The 19,171-nt window shown below is 38.7% G+C and overlaps 1 protein-coding gene across 1 annotated transcript in view; it reads right to left on the reverse strand.

Moving 5' to 3' along the window:
• Positions 1-19,171, reverse strand: part of SV2C (synaptic vesicle glycoprotein 2C) — a 123,200-nt gene that overhangs the window by 84,892 nt on the left and 19,137 nt on the right. The window contains exon 2 of the mRNA XM_033085228.2: positions 4,790-5,475. Within this exon, the coding sequence (XP_032941119.1) occupies positions 4,790-5,354 (565 nt within the window). The 5' untranslated portion in view covers positions 5,355-5,475. The remainder of the gene's footprint in view (positions 1-4,789; positions 5,476-19,171) is intronic.

Below are 19,171 nucleotides of genomic sequence, written 5' to 3' on the forward strand. Positions count from 1 at the left end.
CTTTATTCTAACTTCTACTAAAAGCCAGGTTGCCTTCAGAGCAAGATTACTTTGCTTCAGGCCTTCAGTCAGCTTTTGAAAATCTCCCAAATATCCCACAGCTTCTCTATGCAACATTTCCAGTGGTTGATCCCCTCACTATGAAATTTCTTCATCATACCAGATGACCCCCAATTGCAAGTTATGATCTTTGTGCTCCTCTGAAAAAAAATTTAATCCACCTTCACTATAGTTTCTCTCAATTTAGTTGCTAAATAGTACAGAGAGATTCACCTCAGACCTCTTTCCTCCATGCTAAACAAGTCCAGGTCCTTTTGCTTCTTATATGCTGTGTATTCCATTCTTCTTATCACATTCCTGGTCCTCTACTAAATTTGCCTGAATTTTTAAATTTCTCTTTTCTGGTTGCTCCACAATAGCACAGAGAATCCAACATGTGGGCTCACTGTGTTGAGAACAAAAAATAATCACTCTTCTCTGCTTACTGGTCACTTTTGCCAATCCAGCTGCAAGGCACTGCTGTCCTATGTCACCTTGCCTCCTACTGAAAACCACAGATCCTTCTGCAGAGCCATTTGTTATCCAGCTTTAGTGACTAGGCTCTACCAGTGACTTGGGTTATTCTGTCCCATGGAAGGACTTGTGTTCTTCACTGATAAGTTTCAAGGAAGGTATTTGTTGGTTATAAAGTTGTTGAAAATGATCATTGCAAAATCAAATTAAATAGCAGGATCTGGCAAGCCAGTACTTTTTTAAACTAAGAAGTGGAAAAATTCAGGGATCATTTTGTATTCTTAGCAAAGCTTATAAGCACATTGCATCAACTACCAAACCTCTGGAGAGAACTTCCCATGTAAAGAAAAAGGAATTTGTGGATTAGAATTATGCGTGTTATGTTGGGCAGGTTTTAAGACAGAGTAGGTATGGGAAGTGCTGTTATTTAAGCAGCTAATGTGCAATTTAGTAATCAATGTAGAATTGGTAGGCTGTTGTCCCAGGCTGAGAACTACTTCTGTCCAAAAGACCTAGTTATGTCAATTATATTCTTCTTTCTACAAATGCTTCTTCTTCCTACAAATGTAGCAAATGCTACACAAAATTTTATCATTAAATTCAGAAAAAAAAAAAACAGGAAAAAACACTTAGATCAAGGTATTATTTGGCACTAAATATGGGATTTCATAAAATAATTTTATTTCCAAGGTAAGGTGTTTGTTGCTATTCATATTCACAGTACCTGCATTATCAGTCCATTGATTTACCCCAATACTTGTGTTTTTCAATTGAAAGAAAATATTTGTAGGCTGACTCACCAGCAAAGAATGTCTTTTACATATAAAAATATTTTCTAGGTCTGTTACTGTGCTGCCTATGAACCTGTATCAAAGTCTTGACTAACACATAAGTTAACACAATGGTAAGACAGAACAGAGTAGAAGACTATTCACCCTCAAGAGATCATTCCATCTAAACTTCATACAGAGGATCATACAGGAATTCTAAACAAACTAAGGAGAATATTAGTAATCACTGAGGAGCAATTGGCCTCTGTAAAGGATGTCAATCAGTGAATAAGAGTGCCTAACAGAACACATGCAAAAAGTAAAAATAAAAGATTTTAAAATAATCACTAAATCCTGAGATGTTCAGATTTTTTTCTACTATTGAGGTGGATGGGCCTCTGAACAACCTGATTTAGTTAAAGCTGTCCCTCCATATTTAGGGGGTTTGGATTGGACGACCTTTTAAAAGTTCCTTCCAACTCAAACTATTCTATGATTCCACGATGAAGTACTTGTAATGTGACTTTATAGGCTCTGAGATGTTGCTGGTGCTCAATAAACACTGATCTCAAGCTCATGCAAGGGTCAATATGGAAGGATTTTAGGAAATTGTCCTTGTGAAAGCCAATTTTTAAAAAGTAAGAAAAGCAACAGGCAGGCTCAATAAATATTGTCGCATGTCTTTATTCAGTTCCTGTTCCCTAGTAAAGTGTCATGGTATGATATATGAGAAATCAGTTTTACAACCAAATCAATGAATGCTTTTTCAAAGACAAATTAAGATGTTCATACTGTGTATCTTGACAGTCTATAGAATTCCCTGAAATATAAATATTGCGTATGTGTCTTATTTTACCTTATAGCATTTAGCATTAGTCCTGTGACTTTAATACTCTAACAACATTAAAATCCTCTGGATTGTGGAATTCTAATCATGTAAAAAAGATCTATGCCTGTCTGGAAGACCCCAGTTAGGATGCAATTATAAGGTGAAATCAGAAGCGCAATTAATTGAAATGCATGGCTGTGAGGGCCCAGTTATGACAACATAAAAAAACTTTCACTAAGCATTCACTGCTAAATGAATATTTTGTATCATTGGAATTAAGGTTATGCTGTCTGCAAGCAGTATATCTACTCTGTTTATAAGCTACACATGTATTGGTGTACTGATGATTTGCAGCTTACGTTATATGTCTATTAACAATGGGCAAGAAATGAATTTTTTTGGTGAAATTGTTGCTAAAAGAGTCACGTGTAGCAATGCCTTCAATACACACTGGGAAAGAAATTGCTTATCTCCATTCTTTCCTGCTTTTGTATGTTAATTTTTTAGTACATAATTATTTGTTTGTTAATACCACAATAGAAAGGTTAGTTTCATATTACTGCAAAAGGCAGATACATTACAATTTCTGTATTTTAGGCATGAGAGTACACAACTTGCACAGCTGAGTTTTCCAGAGCTGTTGCCTTAATTTTGTCAAGAAGCATCGTTCATACACACACACACGCGCACACACACACACACACACTCTTGCACTTGTAACTCTGGGGTATTTGATACCTTCTGTACTGAATTTAGTTAAACATTTACAGAGTTATTCCAGTACACCTCGAGACAGCCTCATAACAACATAAATGACAGGGAAATCCTCAACCTTCTTGACATGGGTCAGACCCCAAGAGGTGGATGTGAATACTCATGACCCCTACTACTGTGGGGACAGTACTTCCCACTCCCAATTACAAAACACATCCATATTGTTTAATGCAGTTGTTTAAAAAGAATACTATTTGTAAAAAATATAATACAATATGAAATAATTTGAGATTTGGAGGTTAGTGTTGTATTTTATTGCCCTGGAGAACAAAGACAGTTTTGACTGTTTCATTTTTTGAGAAGGGTGCATGTGGCAAAACAAGCAAATTTATCAGTAATTAAAAAATAGGGGTGAGATAAATAATTTTTGTTCTATCAACATAAAAATTTTTAAAATTACAAAAATTATGAAAATTGAGATGTAGATTTTAAAGATGTTGTCAACTGCCATGGACTAGATGAGAACAATAATGCTAAAAAAGCAAGTTGGGCATTCACTACTTTTCCAAGATGCATTGTGTGTTATTATCTGCACTGACTCATTGACAATTATCTAGTCTGTATCTAGATACAGGTTTGCTATGTTTTTGCTTCTTATTTTTCTTTAAGAAGTAGACTTCAAGCAGAAGCTCCCAGTTCCAAGCATGACACATACAATGTTGTTATTTCGTGTAAACAACCAGTAAAAAACAGATTATGCATTCAGCCTCTTTAACCGTTAAAACTTAAATAATTAATTTTCCTCCATTTTAAGTTTAATCACTGCGCTGTATATATAGGCAAAATAGTTCTAATAACAAATGATCAAATGACAAAGAATAATGCAAAGGATGCAGTCACCTGAGAACTCCTCACCTGTTTCCATTCATGCTTCTGTCACCTGGAGGGAGGCATAGAGATGTGACTGCAGCCCACAGTACTAAAACCCACAGAGCCAAACTGCTGGTATCAATATGTCAGGAAACTGAGCAAAGCTAAAATGACATCTGTTGCAACATAACCACGTGCTGCAAAGATGGACGGTACAAGCAGAACATCTGCTAGGAAACAAAGGCTTCCAAATGTCTTATAAGAAGTCTTCCTTTTCTCCACAGCCCTGCCCTATGAGAGCCTTGTTTTACCTGGTGTGCCCAGGCATGCCCAGGGAAGACAGCAGGGACCTGATTGCAGCACTGTTGCTCTCACCAAGCCACACAAGGCTGTCTCAGACTGCCTGCTTCCCACACAACAGGAGGGAACAGGCAAGGAGATGAGACATGGCCCATCCCCATCAACAGAATGGACACAAAAAGTACATCCCAGGCTCTTGTTCATTCTTCTGTCACCTTGATGCTCAGTATTCTCTTTGGATGGCTAGAGAACAGTCATTGGTATAAAAGGACTAAAGACAAAGAGAGAGAAAGGCTATAATAAATACAATTTTCACTGGAATTATTTGAATTTTCCAGATTGAATTTCACCTCAACATGGTAAATGTTCATAAGTGAAAATGTTGCCATACAGTTGTATCATCTGCTCTTTATTACACCTATATCATTTCAGCAGGACTTCAATTCTCCATCTGTGAGTTGGTTTGTGATTTTGGTTTTTTTTTTAGATTAGTTCATTTGGACATCTACTCTTGTATATTGAGAACAAAAATTTGTCCCTCTCCTTATTAAGTTTTACACTACAATCTTTCTCTTTGGTGATTCATTTACTGACTGAATAAGAAAACAATCATCTAAAAATAAAATTACAATATTAATTAAATTTTTAATTAGTGCAATTAATTTTAAACGATTGTATTTATATTTAAGATGAACTTATTTTTATAACCGCTTCTGTGTTGACAAATACATATTTAGTCTTACTGTAAGCAAATCTTTTAATGGCAAAAAGACAGAATGAAGAATTTACTTACCAAGCCATCCTGATCCAGAATTGGGTATACACATATCTGTTTCAGCACTGGGTAACACAAATCCAACCACAAACACTTCAACTCCATCCGCCATTAGAGCCATTCCTAACACAAAGAAGAGGGCCCACTGGAAACGACCATGGCCACATTCTTGTATTATCAGTTCATATTGCTGTGCGAGCTCTTCTTCATCAGCTTTCCTCTCTGTTTCCAGTTCATGACGATCCTTGTATTCATCACGCATACACTGACCTAAGGCCATGTCATCCTTACCCTGCGCCATGTTGGGGATTCCCTGATACTCCCCTTCATAAATTTCATCATCTTCATCATGTCCTTCAGTTGCTTCACTAGATCCTTCATCATCATTAGCTTCTGCACCATGGCCATAGTAATCATCATCATCTTCCTCATCCTGAAATCGATTGTAGGACCTCTGTGTGTAGCCATCCTGGGCTTTGTCAACTGCTTTATTCACTTTTTTCACTGCTTGCCTCTTCACCTCTTTAGCAATATCTTTGGCTCCTTTCACTAGTGAAGTCCTGTCTTTGTACGTGTCCTCCATCCTGTATCAAAGGACTCCTGTGAAGCTGCAAAGGCACCTCCTAAATATTGTTTGGAATGTCTATTGCGTGTTGGACATCAGTGGAAAAAGCCCAGGTACAAGTGAAGCTGTAATATTCAACCTGTGAAATAGAAAATAAAAAAAAGCTTATACTTCACTATTTTTAGATGTCTCTTCACAACGATACAGAATCATCCCAATCTTCATTTAAGCAGTGGACATCAGAACACAAAGGGCTTCAAATATAAAAGCCTGTGTTTTCTTCAAATATACAAACACCGCAGGTTACAAGGAAAATGTGATGAATATAAATTTAATATCTCTATCAGCCTTCAGAATTCAATTTTTTACTCTCTAGTCTTGGATGCCAGGTTTTACTCTGAGAGAAAACAAGCAATTCCATGCATCATGCATCATATTGACTCTGTCTGAAGCATCCTTTCCAGTTTGAACACCCTGTTTTGTAAGAAAGAGCTACAAATACTAACCTTTCTCTCATTGAGTTACCATGAAATATCTCTCTAGCCTTCTATTTAACACAAATCCTGTAGGAAGTTAGTATTCCTCCGATCTGTACCAGTGTTTCAAAGATGACTGGGTTTGGCCAGAGCATTCGCAGTGCATTCACACTGAGACAGCAATACAAAATCTCACCCTAAAAAATTCAGTGCAGGGAGCTGTGTGGGCAGAAGTGGCGACACATTCATACTCTGGAGATTCCCAATACCTGAATCATGGACAGACACATTCCTTTTGTCCCTATCTATACTCACAGTAGGGGTAGAGTGGAGCAACTGTGTTATCAGCTAATGGATCTCTGAGTGTGTTAGTCCTGCATGAGTGCCCACTAACCAAGCTGCATGAAAGCACCAAGACATTTTGCCCCCATTCTCCCTGCTCCCTGCTGTAGCTTTCCATCTTATGCAGCTCCAAGGTCACAAATACAGCCACAAGTCAAGAGCAGTTTGCTTATTAGACTGAAGACCAACCATTCCCCTCTTCTCAGCGCAGTTTTCAGGCATATTGCAAGAAAATCTGCTCACAACACAACTGCACTATCACTAGGGAAGGGATAAAGAAACGGTAGCAGCATGCAAGCATATAGAAGAAAGAAATGCAGGATCATTCTTTGGCAACAGTCTGTAGTTAGAACAGCTAAAATCAATTATGAAATTGCACCATTACTCATGTGTCTAAAGCAAAGGGGGTGTGTGTGCGCGCGTGTGTGTGGTGTGTGAGTGAATCTGGACACTGCAAACAGACGGTAGAAGCCTCCCCTCTGGGAGAAAGTAGGCTACAATATTTTAGTGGTATTTCTAAGAAAACAGTGCCTGCTTCCAGAGTGGGGAAAAGGTTATTTTTAACCATGATCATTTTAATGTTCTATTTTCTGGCATTACCTCAGAAAAACTGCAGTAATGCAACTAAGGAGACAGGGAGATATGATGCAGGAGTAAAAATAGATGGAAATTTCTGAAGCTAATCTTATTACCCTTTCCAAAGCAGTGTGAACTACCCTCAGAGCTTGATGGGAGAAGACCAAAGAATGGCTTTGAGAAGCTGTCCTTTATTCATTCTATGGCATATGCTGTCTCCAGAAGTACAATCCAGACATAAGTTTTAGGACTGATTTTTTAGGCATAGGGAAAACTACAGACTGCATTAGACAAGCTAAGGATGTCATGTACTTCTGATACAGAAAGAAAAGAAAGGGAAAGAAAAGGAAGCCTACAATCACACAGACGTGACTTTAGAAGCTAAAAGATATTTCCCTTGCTTCTTGATAATAGAAATTCACCTATAGTAAAAAGTCTTTATTTTTTAGTATTTTCCTCTACATTAATTTCATACACTTTGAATGTTTCTCAAAGAAATTGGATGTGATGGCACTATTCAACTATTAATGGGAACTGAAGCATTTACTGGAAGAGAAGTGCCTTAAAAAAGCCCTGATGTAATATTTATGACTGCAAACTGTAGCCTGACTTTATGTACATGATGATCCTTTTAAGTAGGTCATCCTAGTAAATCTTTTATGCCAAGGCAGTTTTTCTAATTACAGCTTTCCAGTTTTCAAGGTGCTTCATAGAAGTTACCGTTTGTGTGTTGGATCTGATCCTTACCTGTGTGTGGCTATGGTATCTACTAGCTGTTAGTGGACATGCAATGCATCAAAACACTCACTGGATCTGCTGAAGCCTTCTACAAATACTTTCAAGAACTTGATGAGCTCTTGACAGGTGCTTTTCTGAGTGTTAATGATTACAGTGTGTTCCCATATTTTAGATAATTTTACAGTGTCCATGCAACCCATTTAACCTAAACTCTGAATTCCTCTAATTCTTAGACTGATATTTATTTCTTTTTATTTTTCCAGCAAGGGTTTTCACTTGTCAAATTTCCTATTACTACAGGGTGTATATATACACATATATACATACTATATATATTTTGAAGAAAGCAGGAGTTTAGGAATACCAAATGAACAAAGAGTCTAAGAACCAGCACAGATAAAACCATGCTTTACTTTTCTGTAGTACACCTACCCCATGAGTTCAACAGATTCAAAAAGACAAATTTGCAAAAGTAACTGAAGTTTGTGATAAACCAAATACATCAACAAGGAATTTCACCTGTTCCAATTCTTTAAGAGCATAACTCTGCCATCAAAAAAACATGCAGATAGAGAAAAATTTCTGTCAAGGCAGAAATCAGAAATGTCTCTCTATCTTGCTTAAGTTTTCAGGCAAAATGCTTAGTTTGAACACTATTTTTTAAAGCAGCTTTGCTTTCTCAGTGAACTGAAATCTGTGTCTTGCAGTGATAAGTACAAAAAGGAATAATTTACAGCCCAGGCATGATAGCTTCCCACCCTTTCAATTATGTTGGACTGATTACTACAAGTAAGTAACTGGAAAGCCTGAAAGAGTAAGGATTAATGACTACCTGAGTAGCATAAAGCAGCAAAAGCAGAGATGATAGTCTAGCTATATACTCTTCTTTGTACCAACCGATTCATCCAACATGCTTGCTGACTTTCACTGAACCAAACACCACATTCTTATTCAAATAATTCAGCTAAAACAAAAAGAATCTCAGGAAACTAGTGTTTCTGCCAGAAATGGAAATACTTCTTCAGGAAACAAATACAAAAACATTTTGTAAAAACACTCAAAGATGCATAGACAAAATAAAAATCGAATTGTTCTTTTGGTCTAATATTTATTCTCTTCCATTCTGTTACATTCACAGATTTCAATGTATTTAGCATTTTGTATAGATTGTGCTACATCTGAAATAAAAGTTGGACATTACAAACTAAATCAGACATCCTATAAAGATTTAAATCTATGACAAGTCAGACAACTCATTCCCATAAAGCCTTAGATCTTTGCTTAATATAAGCTGTAACAAGACTGACTGGGTTCTCCAAAAAGTGATATTAACTATACACATATAAGATACTATAGTCTTCAGAACAGATCTGGAAGTCACACTCAAATGTGCATTTCACATATTCTCGGGAATTCTTTATAGCATCTTTTCTGTTTTTCTCTTGAATCTGTAATGCCTTTCCAAAGAGAGAGGAAGAAAAAAAAAAAAAGGAGTAAAACTCATTTCTAATCAAAGTTGTTGTCTTTTTAAATGCATATTTTTCTTGACATTTTGATTCTGTTTTTCTACCTTTTAAAATTATTATTATTATCTAAGATGAATACAGGCGGTTTGTGTTTTCCAAGTTTATCTGTTGCTAGAAATTAGTCATTGTGTGAAGGTATAATTTTTTGTTAGACCATAACTACTTCCAATTTTTCTATCCTGTCAAATGATTTTATATCCCAGGTTAAATATAGGCACCTGAACTATGTTAGTTGTCAAACAGAGGATGCTATTGTCTTGTAAGTGTTCCCAGTACTTAAGAAAATAATCCACACTTGAATTCACAGAGATACCTGCAAACTTCCTCCTCTTCTCTTCATGTGCAAAGCCTTTTCTTTATTTTTCCAGGGCAGTATTTACTTCAGTATGATCTAATATTAATAGATTCCTCAATAAAGGGTATTTATTACTAGGGGTATTGATTTATTTTAAATAAATTGGAGCTGGCACCAAAGCTGGAGTGAGGCAGATTCATTTTTGGTAATGTTACTGGATTAAAAGCTAAGTTTCTATATTCTAAGCAAATTTTCTCATGTTGAGAGTCACACACCCAGGCTACACTCTTGTAGCTCAAGCTGCAGTAGACAGAAGTGTGTATAATACCGCAAGGCTGCAGTGCCACCACCAGTCGCAGTCCCCAGCACTCTCCCTGCTTGGATGGCTTTTTCACCACTTGTCCTGTACCAGCACTTGTCACTGCATCCTCTCTGTAGACACAGCAGACATATGCAAGATGTGAATTGGAATTCATTTATCTAGTACACATCAACGATCCTGAGTTCAGCAGAAGCAGGATCTTCATGGTACACTGCAATCTTTTTTTTCCCCGTTTTATTATTTTCCTTCCTCATTAAGCCAGCAGAGATAACTGTTTCTGCACCATATGCTCTACCTGCCCAGTTCCTCTTAAATTATTTAACTAATTTAGCTACTTAGAACAAAACAAGTGGAATTGCTTTTAGCTTGTTTTTACTTGAAATTTGATAACCTTTATCAGAAAAAAAGAACACATTTGCCTGAAAGCAAAATGTATGTGGACATCTGCCTTTAACAAAAAATATAATCTTGAACTGCCCCTTAGAGTCTTAAAGTATCATCAAAAAATAATAACTCTAATAATTGTTTTCTTACCGTGCTTTTGATCACAGGCCTAATTCTTCCCCACTTACAGCTGGATATATAAACAATTAAACCAGGATCTGCAAAAGCTCTCCTTTAAGCAGTGCAAACTGGAAATCTAACAGTATGATGAAATCAGACCACCTAAGACAATGAAATCACAAACTAAAGACCTATTAAAAAGCTATAAACTCTGTCCAGTGAAAATCAGGAAATCGTAATTGAATAGTTTGGGATAAAAATTAAATAATATTGTAAAAACAAATTATCCAAGAAAAGCTGAGTGGAAAACTATAGGTACAAAGTTAGGAGGTGGTACATTCTTCGCTTTACACTTCCACTACATTAGCCCTCCATGCATTACTTCTATGCTCTAAATATCTTTCAAAGAATATCCTGTAGAGAGGTCATACAGTGGTGGTAAATTTTATGAGCACCACCATCCTAACACTGACATAACCATGTCTAACTCAGCTCACTGTTACTAGATACACTCAGTCTTCCAAATCTTTGATCTGCAGTTCCACCTAAGATCACAGTCTGGAATGAACATCCATATATGTTCGACCCTCCCTTATTAAGCCTTTTCCATGCTTTCTTTTGACCTACAAAAAAGGTTCAGTACTAACAGCAAGAGAATTATTGAAGATAACACAGATATTACCTACTCTCTGCTTGCAATACCAACATCTAATTCCTTAGAAGTAGACTCAGTTCAATGCACCCCTAACAGGTGTTACAAAACTAACAGTGTTACAAAACTGAAATAGCCATATCTAATGATTAAATTATAGCAATAAAACTGTAAAGACCCTACAGTGGAGTGGTCCTTTCCTTCATTTTTTTATTAGTCAAAAGCTTGTTTTCCCAGGAAAAGGTGACTGAACAAAGCATAGGACATGTTTTGAGATGTCTTGCTGCCTGTCCCACAGTAAACTGTTAACAGAAATTAGCATATACTAAGAAAACTTAGTTAGTCCATTGGTTTTAGGATTTTTTAAAAATCTAATACTTGTTAGCTGTTTTGTCTTACTGTACGTAAATACTAGAGCTTTAATTGCTTTTGTCAGTTTTCCAATCTGATCACTTTTTTTTCCTACATGTTTTTACCTGGCAAATACTTTAAAAAAATCATTCTCATTAAAGACAAAGCAGTATCGATAATTTAAATGTTCTTCCAACATTGTGGTTTTAATTTGTTCTTTGAATACGCTACTATGCTTCCTGTGAACCTCTTCAGTGAAGAAGTGCTCTCTTCCAGTCACTTTGTTATTCACTCAAACCACATATTATTTCCAGGATCTGTGTTGAGTAGTGGTTAACACAAGTAGAATGCATCAAGTTGTTCAACCAGAACTGACACATATCATCCAGCCTGAATGACATAAGCGAAGTCTCATCAGTAAAAGTTAATGAGGTTTCATACTGTACCCACATTACCTGAAAGACTACTCAAATCTTAGGAAAATTGAAATTTCATTAATTTTAAAAATTTCCTTTTAACTAAACATATTCAAACATATCTCTGCACTTTTAAGGGCTGCCTTATAAGTAGAAAAAAAAAATTGCCAAAGAAAATCATTCCCTCTGAAACCAAAGAAAATCATTCCCTCTGAAAATCATTCCCTCATACCTACTTCTCCTGAAAATCCACTTTCATCATCAGTGCTTCCAATCTATTTTGTATTTTTCAGTTGTCAGAATCACAGTGGACAGCATCATCCTGCATTTCAATGATGAGGGAACAGCACAAAGCAGTTGGACAAGCAAGTTTTCATTGCTCAGTGTTGGCAGTTAAAAAAACCAACCCTCTACCAGAAGCACAAAGCACACCAACTAGCAATTTCTGTCTCGTATCTGCCATTGTCATGTTTGCTTCAGTACAGAAAACAGACAAGTCTTCTCTGAAAGTAAAGGTCCACCAGCAGCCATTAATCATTTACAATCAAAAGAAGGCAGAAAAATGCCACTCACAGGGAAGAAAAGAGGAATCTGAGGATAGATATATATTTGAAAAACATATTCTAAATGCACCAAGACAATAGCCAAGGAGTCCTGTCCTGGAAGTAAAATAAAAAATAATGCACTGTGGAAATTGTCCAGGGAACAAAATCTGCAAATGCAACAGCACAAGCCTCAACTACTGAAGCAGCCATTTCTGAAATTGCTTTGCACGAATCTGTGATGTGCAGGTACTTGGAAACAGCAACTGTACAAATATTTGACTGACAGATGCCACAGAATAGCACTGGAGCTTAGGGAAAACTTGCGAAGGTTGAAGGGCATGTTGTAGGGCAAGCTGTATAACAAGCTGGAATTATGTATCTTTCCTTTCTTCCTGAAACAATGAAGTCAACCATTCTTTATATTTTAGGAGTAAATAAAGGGTCACAGTCTCAGATCCCACAGGGAAAAAATTTCTGAAAACATTTAGCTTTTAATTCTACTGACTTTCTGCTGGGGCACATCATTCCTGTGCCTGCAGAATGAGAGTCTAAAGACTCCTCTTAGTTCTGCCAATTCTGTCTTTATCTGATGCTGGTCTATATTAGCCTCTGCACGGGGAATCAGTTGCTGTGCTCAATAAACTCTGGTAAGAGAGAAGTGGCCACTCAGCATAATGCTGAAAGACACTGGAACATCCTGGTTTTCCCATCCATACTCCCTTCCAGTCACTCTTCTATTCACACAAAGCACATATTATTTTTGCTTTAACATCTGTTACTTTTTTATTATTCATAACAGGATACAAAAACTGGGTGGGGGGGGGGGGGGGGGGGGGGGGGGAAGGGGGGGGCAGAATATTTTTTCAGATTTCCCCAGGTCTCATTTTCTTTGCTACATTTTTCAGAAGGGTGGTTGCTGAACTTTATAATTCAATTTTATTTTTCTGTTTTTCAAATTTGACACTAGACTGATGTTAAATCTGAGAATGGCATGTTGACCTGCTCCTCTTTCAGTGTAATATTGCTTTTCTTAAGCAAACAAACGAAATATATATATAATGCTTTTTATGACTGAAAACGTATTTCCTCATTGACCCTCAGACAAAATCCTTATCGAAATATGTTGTGAAGATAGATAAACACTAAAACCAAGAATAACATAATAAGCTTTTCTGGCAAGGGACTACTTCAGCTATGGAATGTGATAAGAAACTGAGCATACATCAATTTGACCTAGAAACAGAGGGGAAATACAGAGTAATTCCAGGTGAAAATTAAAACTATACGAAAACATGAAAGACACCAATCAGTCTAGCTTAAAGAAAAATCAAAACCAAATCATACAGGTAAAGCTGTGTTTAACTCCATTAATATACATATGTAGTTATCAGGCATATTCTTACATAGAATGAAATCACAGAATCACAGGAATGGATCCGACAGTCATCTTGTCCAATCTCCCTGCTTAAACTGGGCCATGCCAGAACCCATGGCACAGGATTACATCCAGATGGTTCTGGAATATCTCCAGTGAGGGAGCCCCCATACCCTCTCAGGGCAATCTGTTTCAGCGCATGGCCATCCACACAGTAAAGAAGTTCTTTCTTGTATTCAGGTGGAATTTCCTGTTCATCAGTGTCTGCCCCTTGCTTCTTGTCCTACTGTGTGGCAGTGCTGAGAAGAGCCTGGTCCATCCTCTTGGTACTGCCCCTTCATATAGTGATATACATTGATAAGATCCCCTCCCAGTCCTCTCCAGGCAGCAAAGGCCCAGTTCCATCAATAAGTGGAACTTCACTTGGAGCATCTCATAAAATCCAGTCTACTCATCACCTTTGTAGCCTTCCGCTGAACTCACTCCCATGTCTCTCTTGTCCTGAGGAGCCCAGAACTGGACACAGCACTCCAGGTGAGGCCTCACCAGCGTTGAATACAGGGGCAGGATCACCTCCCTCAATCTTCTCCCAATGCTCTTCCTAATGCCCACCAGATCCCGCCGGATTTCTTGGCCACCAGGACACGCTGCTGGCTCATGGACAGCTTGCTGTCCACCAGGACCCCCAGGTCCTTCTCTGCAGAGCTGCTTCCCAGCAGGTCAGCCCTGGCTGTGCTGGTGCCTGGGGTTGTTCCTCCCCAGGTGCAGTACCCTGCCCTTGCCTTTGTTGAGTGTCACAGGGTTCTTCTTGTCCATCTCTCTAACCTGCCCAGGTCCTTCTGAAGGGATGTACAGTCCTCCCAGAGTTCAATATATTCTACATATTTCAGGGACAACTCCACCACTGCCTCCCTAGTCTGTCCTTCCTATGCAGTATGTAGCCCTTTGTGACAACATTCCAGTCTCACCACATCTCCTTTAACACCGTAAGATCAAAGCTCTGCGACTGCATACAGACTTCTAATTGCTCCTGCTTGGTTTCCATACCACACTGCTGTAGTTTAACCCCAACCAGCAGCCAAATCTCACACAACTGCTCCCTCACTTCCCCTCTGGCAGGGTTGGGAAGAGAATCAGAAGACTAAAAGCTGGAGAACTTGTGTGTTGAGTTAAAGACAGTTTAATGAGGAAAGAAAGGCCACAACACAAGCAAAACAAAAGAAGGAATTAATTCACCTCTTCCACAGGCAGGCAGGTGTTCAGGGAGAGCAGGGCCCCTTTCACTGTAACAGTTACTGTGGAAGATAAATACCATAAACTCTAAACCTTCTCTCCACTCCTTCTTCTTCCCCTCACTTTTTATACCGAGCAAGATGCCATGTGGTCTGTTTGGGTTAGCTGTTCTGACTGTGTCTCCTCACAGTTTAGTAACAAATCATAAGAAACAGCTAACTCTGGATAGAAGAAAATCACAAGTTCATTCAAAAAATAAATTTTTCTGCTTGGTAGGTGTATTGGTCTTGTGTGGCAAGGTTTTTGTAGCAGTATGGCTAGAGGGTTGATTTCTGTGAGAAGCTTCCAGCAGCTTCTCCCATGTCCATGCACAGAGCCAGTGCCAACTGCCTGCAAGATGGATCTGCTGCCGGCTACATCACTGTCAGTGATGGTGTTAGCACTTCTGGCGATGCCTTAGGTTTTAGCTTTTATATTTTGCTTGGTGTGTGACTCTGAAACTTCATATTAGGTGTTAGTAAATTCTCTTCACAGGATAGTTAGACAAAACAATCCCTTATCAGCTAGAGCATCCAGGACACTTATCACCTAAAAAGCATAAACAATGGTTAAGGGAAGGCTGAGACTTCATAAACGAGGACTGTGGTTGGATAATTGATCCCAATGTGTAGATGAACCAAAACATAAAAGTGTAAAGATTCATGACAAGGATCCATCTTGGATTTAATTTGGGTGTAGACCTGGCTGGGCTCTTGCACTGCCCAAGGTTATCCTTTCAATAAAAACCTGTTTTATTCCTTCTGCTCTGTCTAGTCTCTGTTCCAGGTAAGCCTTTCCAGGCATCACTGGGATAATGTATTTCAGAAGGGAGAAAAAAGAAAAACACAGCTAGAGAACAGTGATGTGAGAACCTGTGAGGCAAACAGCTCTGCAGGCCCCAAGGTCAGAGGAGAAGGTGGGACAGGAGGTGCTCCAGGTATTGGAGCTGAGATCCCACCGCAGCCCATTGTGCAGACCATGGTGAGACAGCTGTGTCCGTGCAGCCCATGAAGGAGCAGAGATCCATCTGCAGCCCATTGAGGGTCCCATGCTGTAGCAGGAGGATACCACTGAAGGAGACTGTAATCAGGTGGAGACAACCAAAGCTGGAAAACTCTCCAGGCAGAACCTGTGGCCCCATGATAAAAGGAGCCCATCTGTAGCAGATTTACTGCAGGATTTGTGACCCCATGGGGCAACAGTGCTGGAGCAGTTTGTGAAGGACTGCATCCTGTAGGAAGGACTCATGTTAAAGAAGTTCATGGAGAACTATCTTCCATGGGTGGAACCCCACCCTGGAGCAAGGGAAGAGTGTGAGGAGCCTTTCGCCTGAGAAGGAAGGAGTGGCAGAGACAACACTGACAGAAACAACACTGACAGAAACTCCCACTCTACATCTAGGAAAGATGTAGATAAAACTGGGAGTGAAGTTGAGTCTGTGAAGAAGGATGAGGTGAAAGGAAGTGGTTTGCTACTTCATTTCTTATTTTTGTAATTTGATTTTATTTTCAATAAAATAAGATTCTCAAGTCATTTCTGTTTTGTTTGTGACAGTAGTTGGTAAATGGTGTCTCCCTATTCTTATGTCAACAAATGAGATTTTTACTACATATTCTCTCTCCCATCCAGCTGAGGAGGAACAGCAGCTTGGTGGACACCTAGCACTCATGCACGGTCAAACCACCAGAGTGGCGTAACTTAGTTTGTTTGGATTTTGCTATCCCACTAGTGTTAGGGAGCATTGGATGAAATGAACAGACAAAGCATTCTCTGAAAACTATTTTAATAAAGAGGTCCATTATTGCCATATCATAAATCTGGCTACATCAAAATGGAAATTTAAGATGTGGAATGTATTCTTTGAATTAAATTAATATTTACATAGCTTAAATTTAAGTCACTTCCTTAAATCTGCTCACAAGGCCCTAAGGATTCAGGTCAATTACAGGCAGAAAACATTCCAGCATGACATCTAGGTAACTTTAGGAGGAATGCTCTCCATTTGTTAAAGGGAATATCTCCTCTCTGTGTAGGCACACTGACTACCACATCCAACTTCATGCCCCTCACCATCATCATAGTCTGGATACGTGATGCACAAGGAGAGTTTTTTGCCCAGTCTTCAGAGGAGAATTCTTAGGGAGAAATCTGTTCACCACCTCCCATCATCCGATGAGGGGTTAAAAACACAGTGAAGACAGGTTCTTTTCAGAGGCAAGGGACTAAAAGAAAAGAGGAAACAGTTGCAAGTTGCAGCAAAGGAAATTCCAGACAGTTCTAAAGAAGAAATCCTTCATGTTAGCTCTCCAGCCATGTGCATGGCTGCACAGAGGAGCACTGGGGGTCCCAGCATTAGAGGTATTCAAAACTTAACTGGAAATACTCTGAACTATTTAAATCCAGATGTGAGACTAGATAACCTCCAAATTATTTCTTCATCCAAATTACTCTATCATTCTGACACATTAAAAAAAAAGGTCTATTTTCTCACATTAAATGAAGAGCTCTATTTTTATAAATTAAAAGTAAGCATCAAGTGCTGAATATATCAATGAACAAATATATCTTTCACAGAATAACAAAAAATGTTTAGAATCCAGTCTGGTAAACCAGAGAGAGACAAAAGGACACTTCAGCAGAACCTAGAAGATGGGTGACCATTTAGGTCCCTAGTTAGCTAAAATAGGTTAAGCAACCACTGCCCATATGAGAAAAGAAAACAGTCTTCGTTTTCACGCAAATTTCATTTTGGAGAAGCACTGGGCAAAGATGAGAGAGCTGAACAGAACTGAAATTTGTACCAGATTTTTGTTACATCCCTTTCATATGCTACAAAAATGCCAATATTTTTATGATTTTGCTCTAGTTCAAAATGTTTGCTCTCTAGTGATTTTGAAATGAAAAAAATTGTCACTATTCCTGCTATTTTTTGCTCTGTTTTGAAAAATTAAATTAGACTGTAGATAGCATTTATGTTCCTTGTTACAAATTACAGTAATTTCACAATTATAAGCCACACCTGATTATAAGACGCATGTCCAGGTGTCAGCAACGTTTAGGTCTTCGTCAATATATAAGCCGCACCTGATTATAAACCGCACTTTCGTTTGCAGCGAACTTTCACAAAGTTGCCAATTAGTAACAGAATTGCAGGATCGCGGGGCTTACCGGCAGGTGCCGACATTGGAAACATTATTTCCAAGTGAAAAAAGATAGAGAAAATAGCTGCGGCAGCGTACCCTGCAAGTTTTATTAACAAGCAGAAAAAGATACAAACAATAGTGTGGTCATTTTACAAGCATTCCCAATGAATTCGCATTGCCTTTGAATAGCCACTCAGCTGGGCAGCTGCACAGCCACGTGGGCGGGCAGGCAGCCGGGCAGCCATGCAGGCAGGTGGGGAGCCGGGTGGCCAGAGAGTCAGGCAGCCATGCAGGTGGGCGGGGAGCTGGGCAGGCAGGTGGGGAGCCGCGCAGCCGCGTGGGCAGCTGGGCAGGTGGGCGGGCAGGGAGCTGCACAGCCACACAAGACTGAAAACACTGAGAAGATACAGAGAATTATAATGGGCTCGGATCGGCGGCGCCGCCCCGTCACCGGGGGCCACATGGGCTCCAGCTTGGCTCGGGGCTGCTGCTGGCTCTCACTTCTGGGTAGGAAAATTTCTGAACATCATTTGTATATTGGCCGCTCCAGAGTACAAGCTGCATTTCCGGGTACGGACCAAAACTTCAGTCAAAATGGTGCGGCTTATGATCGTGAAATTACTGTAATGTACAAAAGTGCAATAATTTTTTTTAAGATGAGCTCCTTAGACAAACTACACAGAATGTTTAATAATTTTCTCTTTTCTACTTTGAAATAGTGACAATTTAAACATAGAAAAATTAGATCACTTGCCGAACTTGACACAGGCAGGCATAAAAAGAGGTTTTAAAATTTGTATTTGGTAATTTCAACACCTTGCTCTTTGAACTGTGTTTTTCCATAAACCTGTTGCTTCTGAGAGGAAACAGCTCAGGAAAACACAGACCCAAAATAGAAAGTAGAAGTAAAAGCTGCATGTGCCAGGAACAGATCTTTACACATAATAAGGTCTTAACAAAGTTGATAAGGAGTATACTTGTGCATACGAAGTAACAATGACTTTCAGGTTCTGTGACATGGAAATTCATCATATGGCAACTCATTTATAATCAAGAATGACAAAAAACATATCCATAGAAGACTGTAAGAAAAGCAGCCTGATAATATGCAGACAAGAGGTACCTAGGCAAAGGATATTTTCAGTGTTTTCAAAATATCTATAAATATTTATAAGATAGCAAAAAAATTCAATTAGTTTAACTAGAAAGTGAATTTAAAAGCTTTACATATTATTTTTCCTTCTGAAGTATAGTAATTCCACGATTATAAGCCACACCATTTTGACTAAAATTTTGCTCCCA

This window comes from Catharus ustulatus, chromosome Z (assembly GCF_009819885.2).
Source record: "Catharus ustulatus isolate bCatUst1 chromosome Z, bCatUst1.pri.v2, whole genome shotgun sequence".
Classification (NCBI taxonomy): Eukaryota; Metazoa; Chordata; class Aves; order Passeriformes; family Turdidae; genus Catharus; species Catharus ustulatus.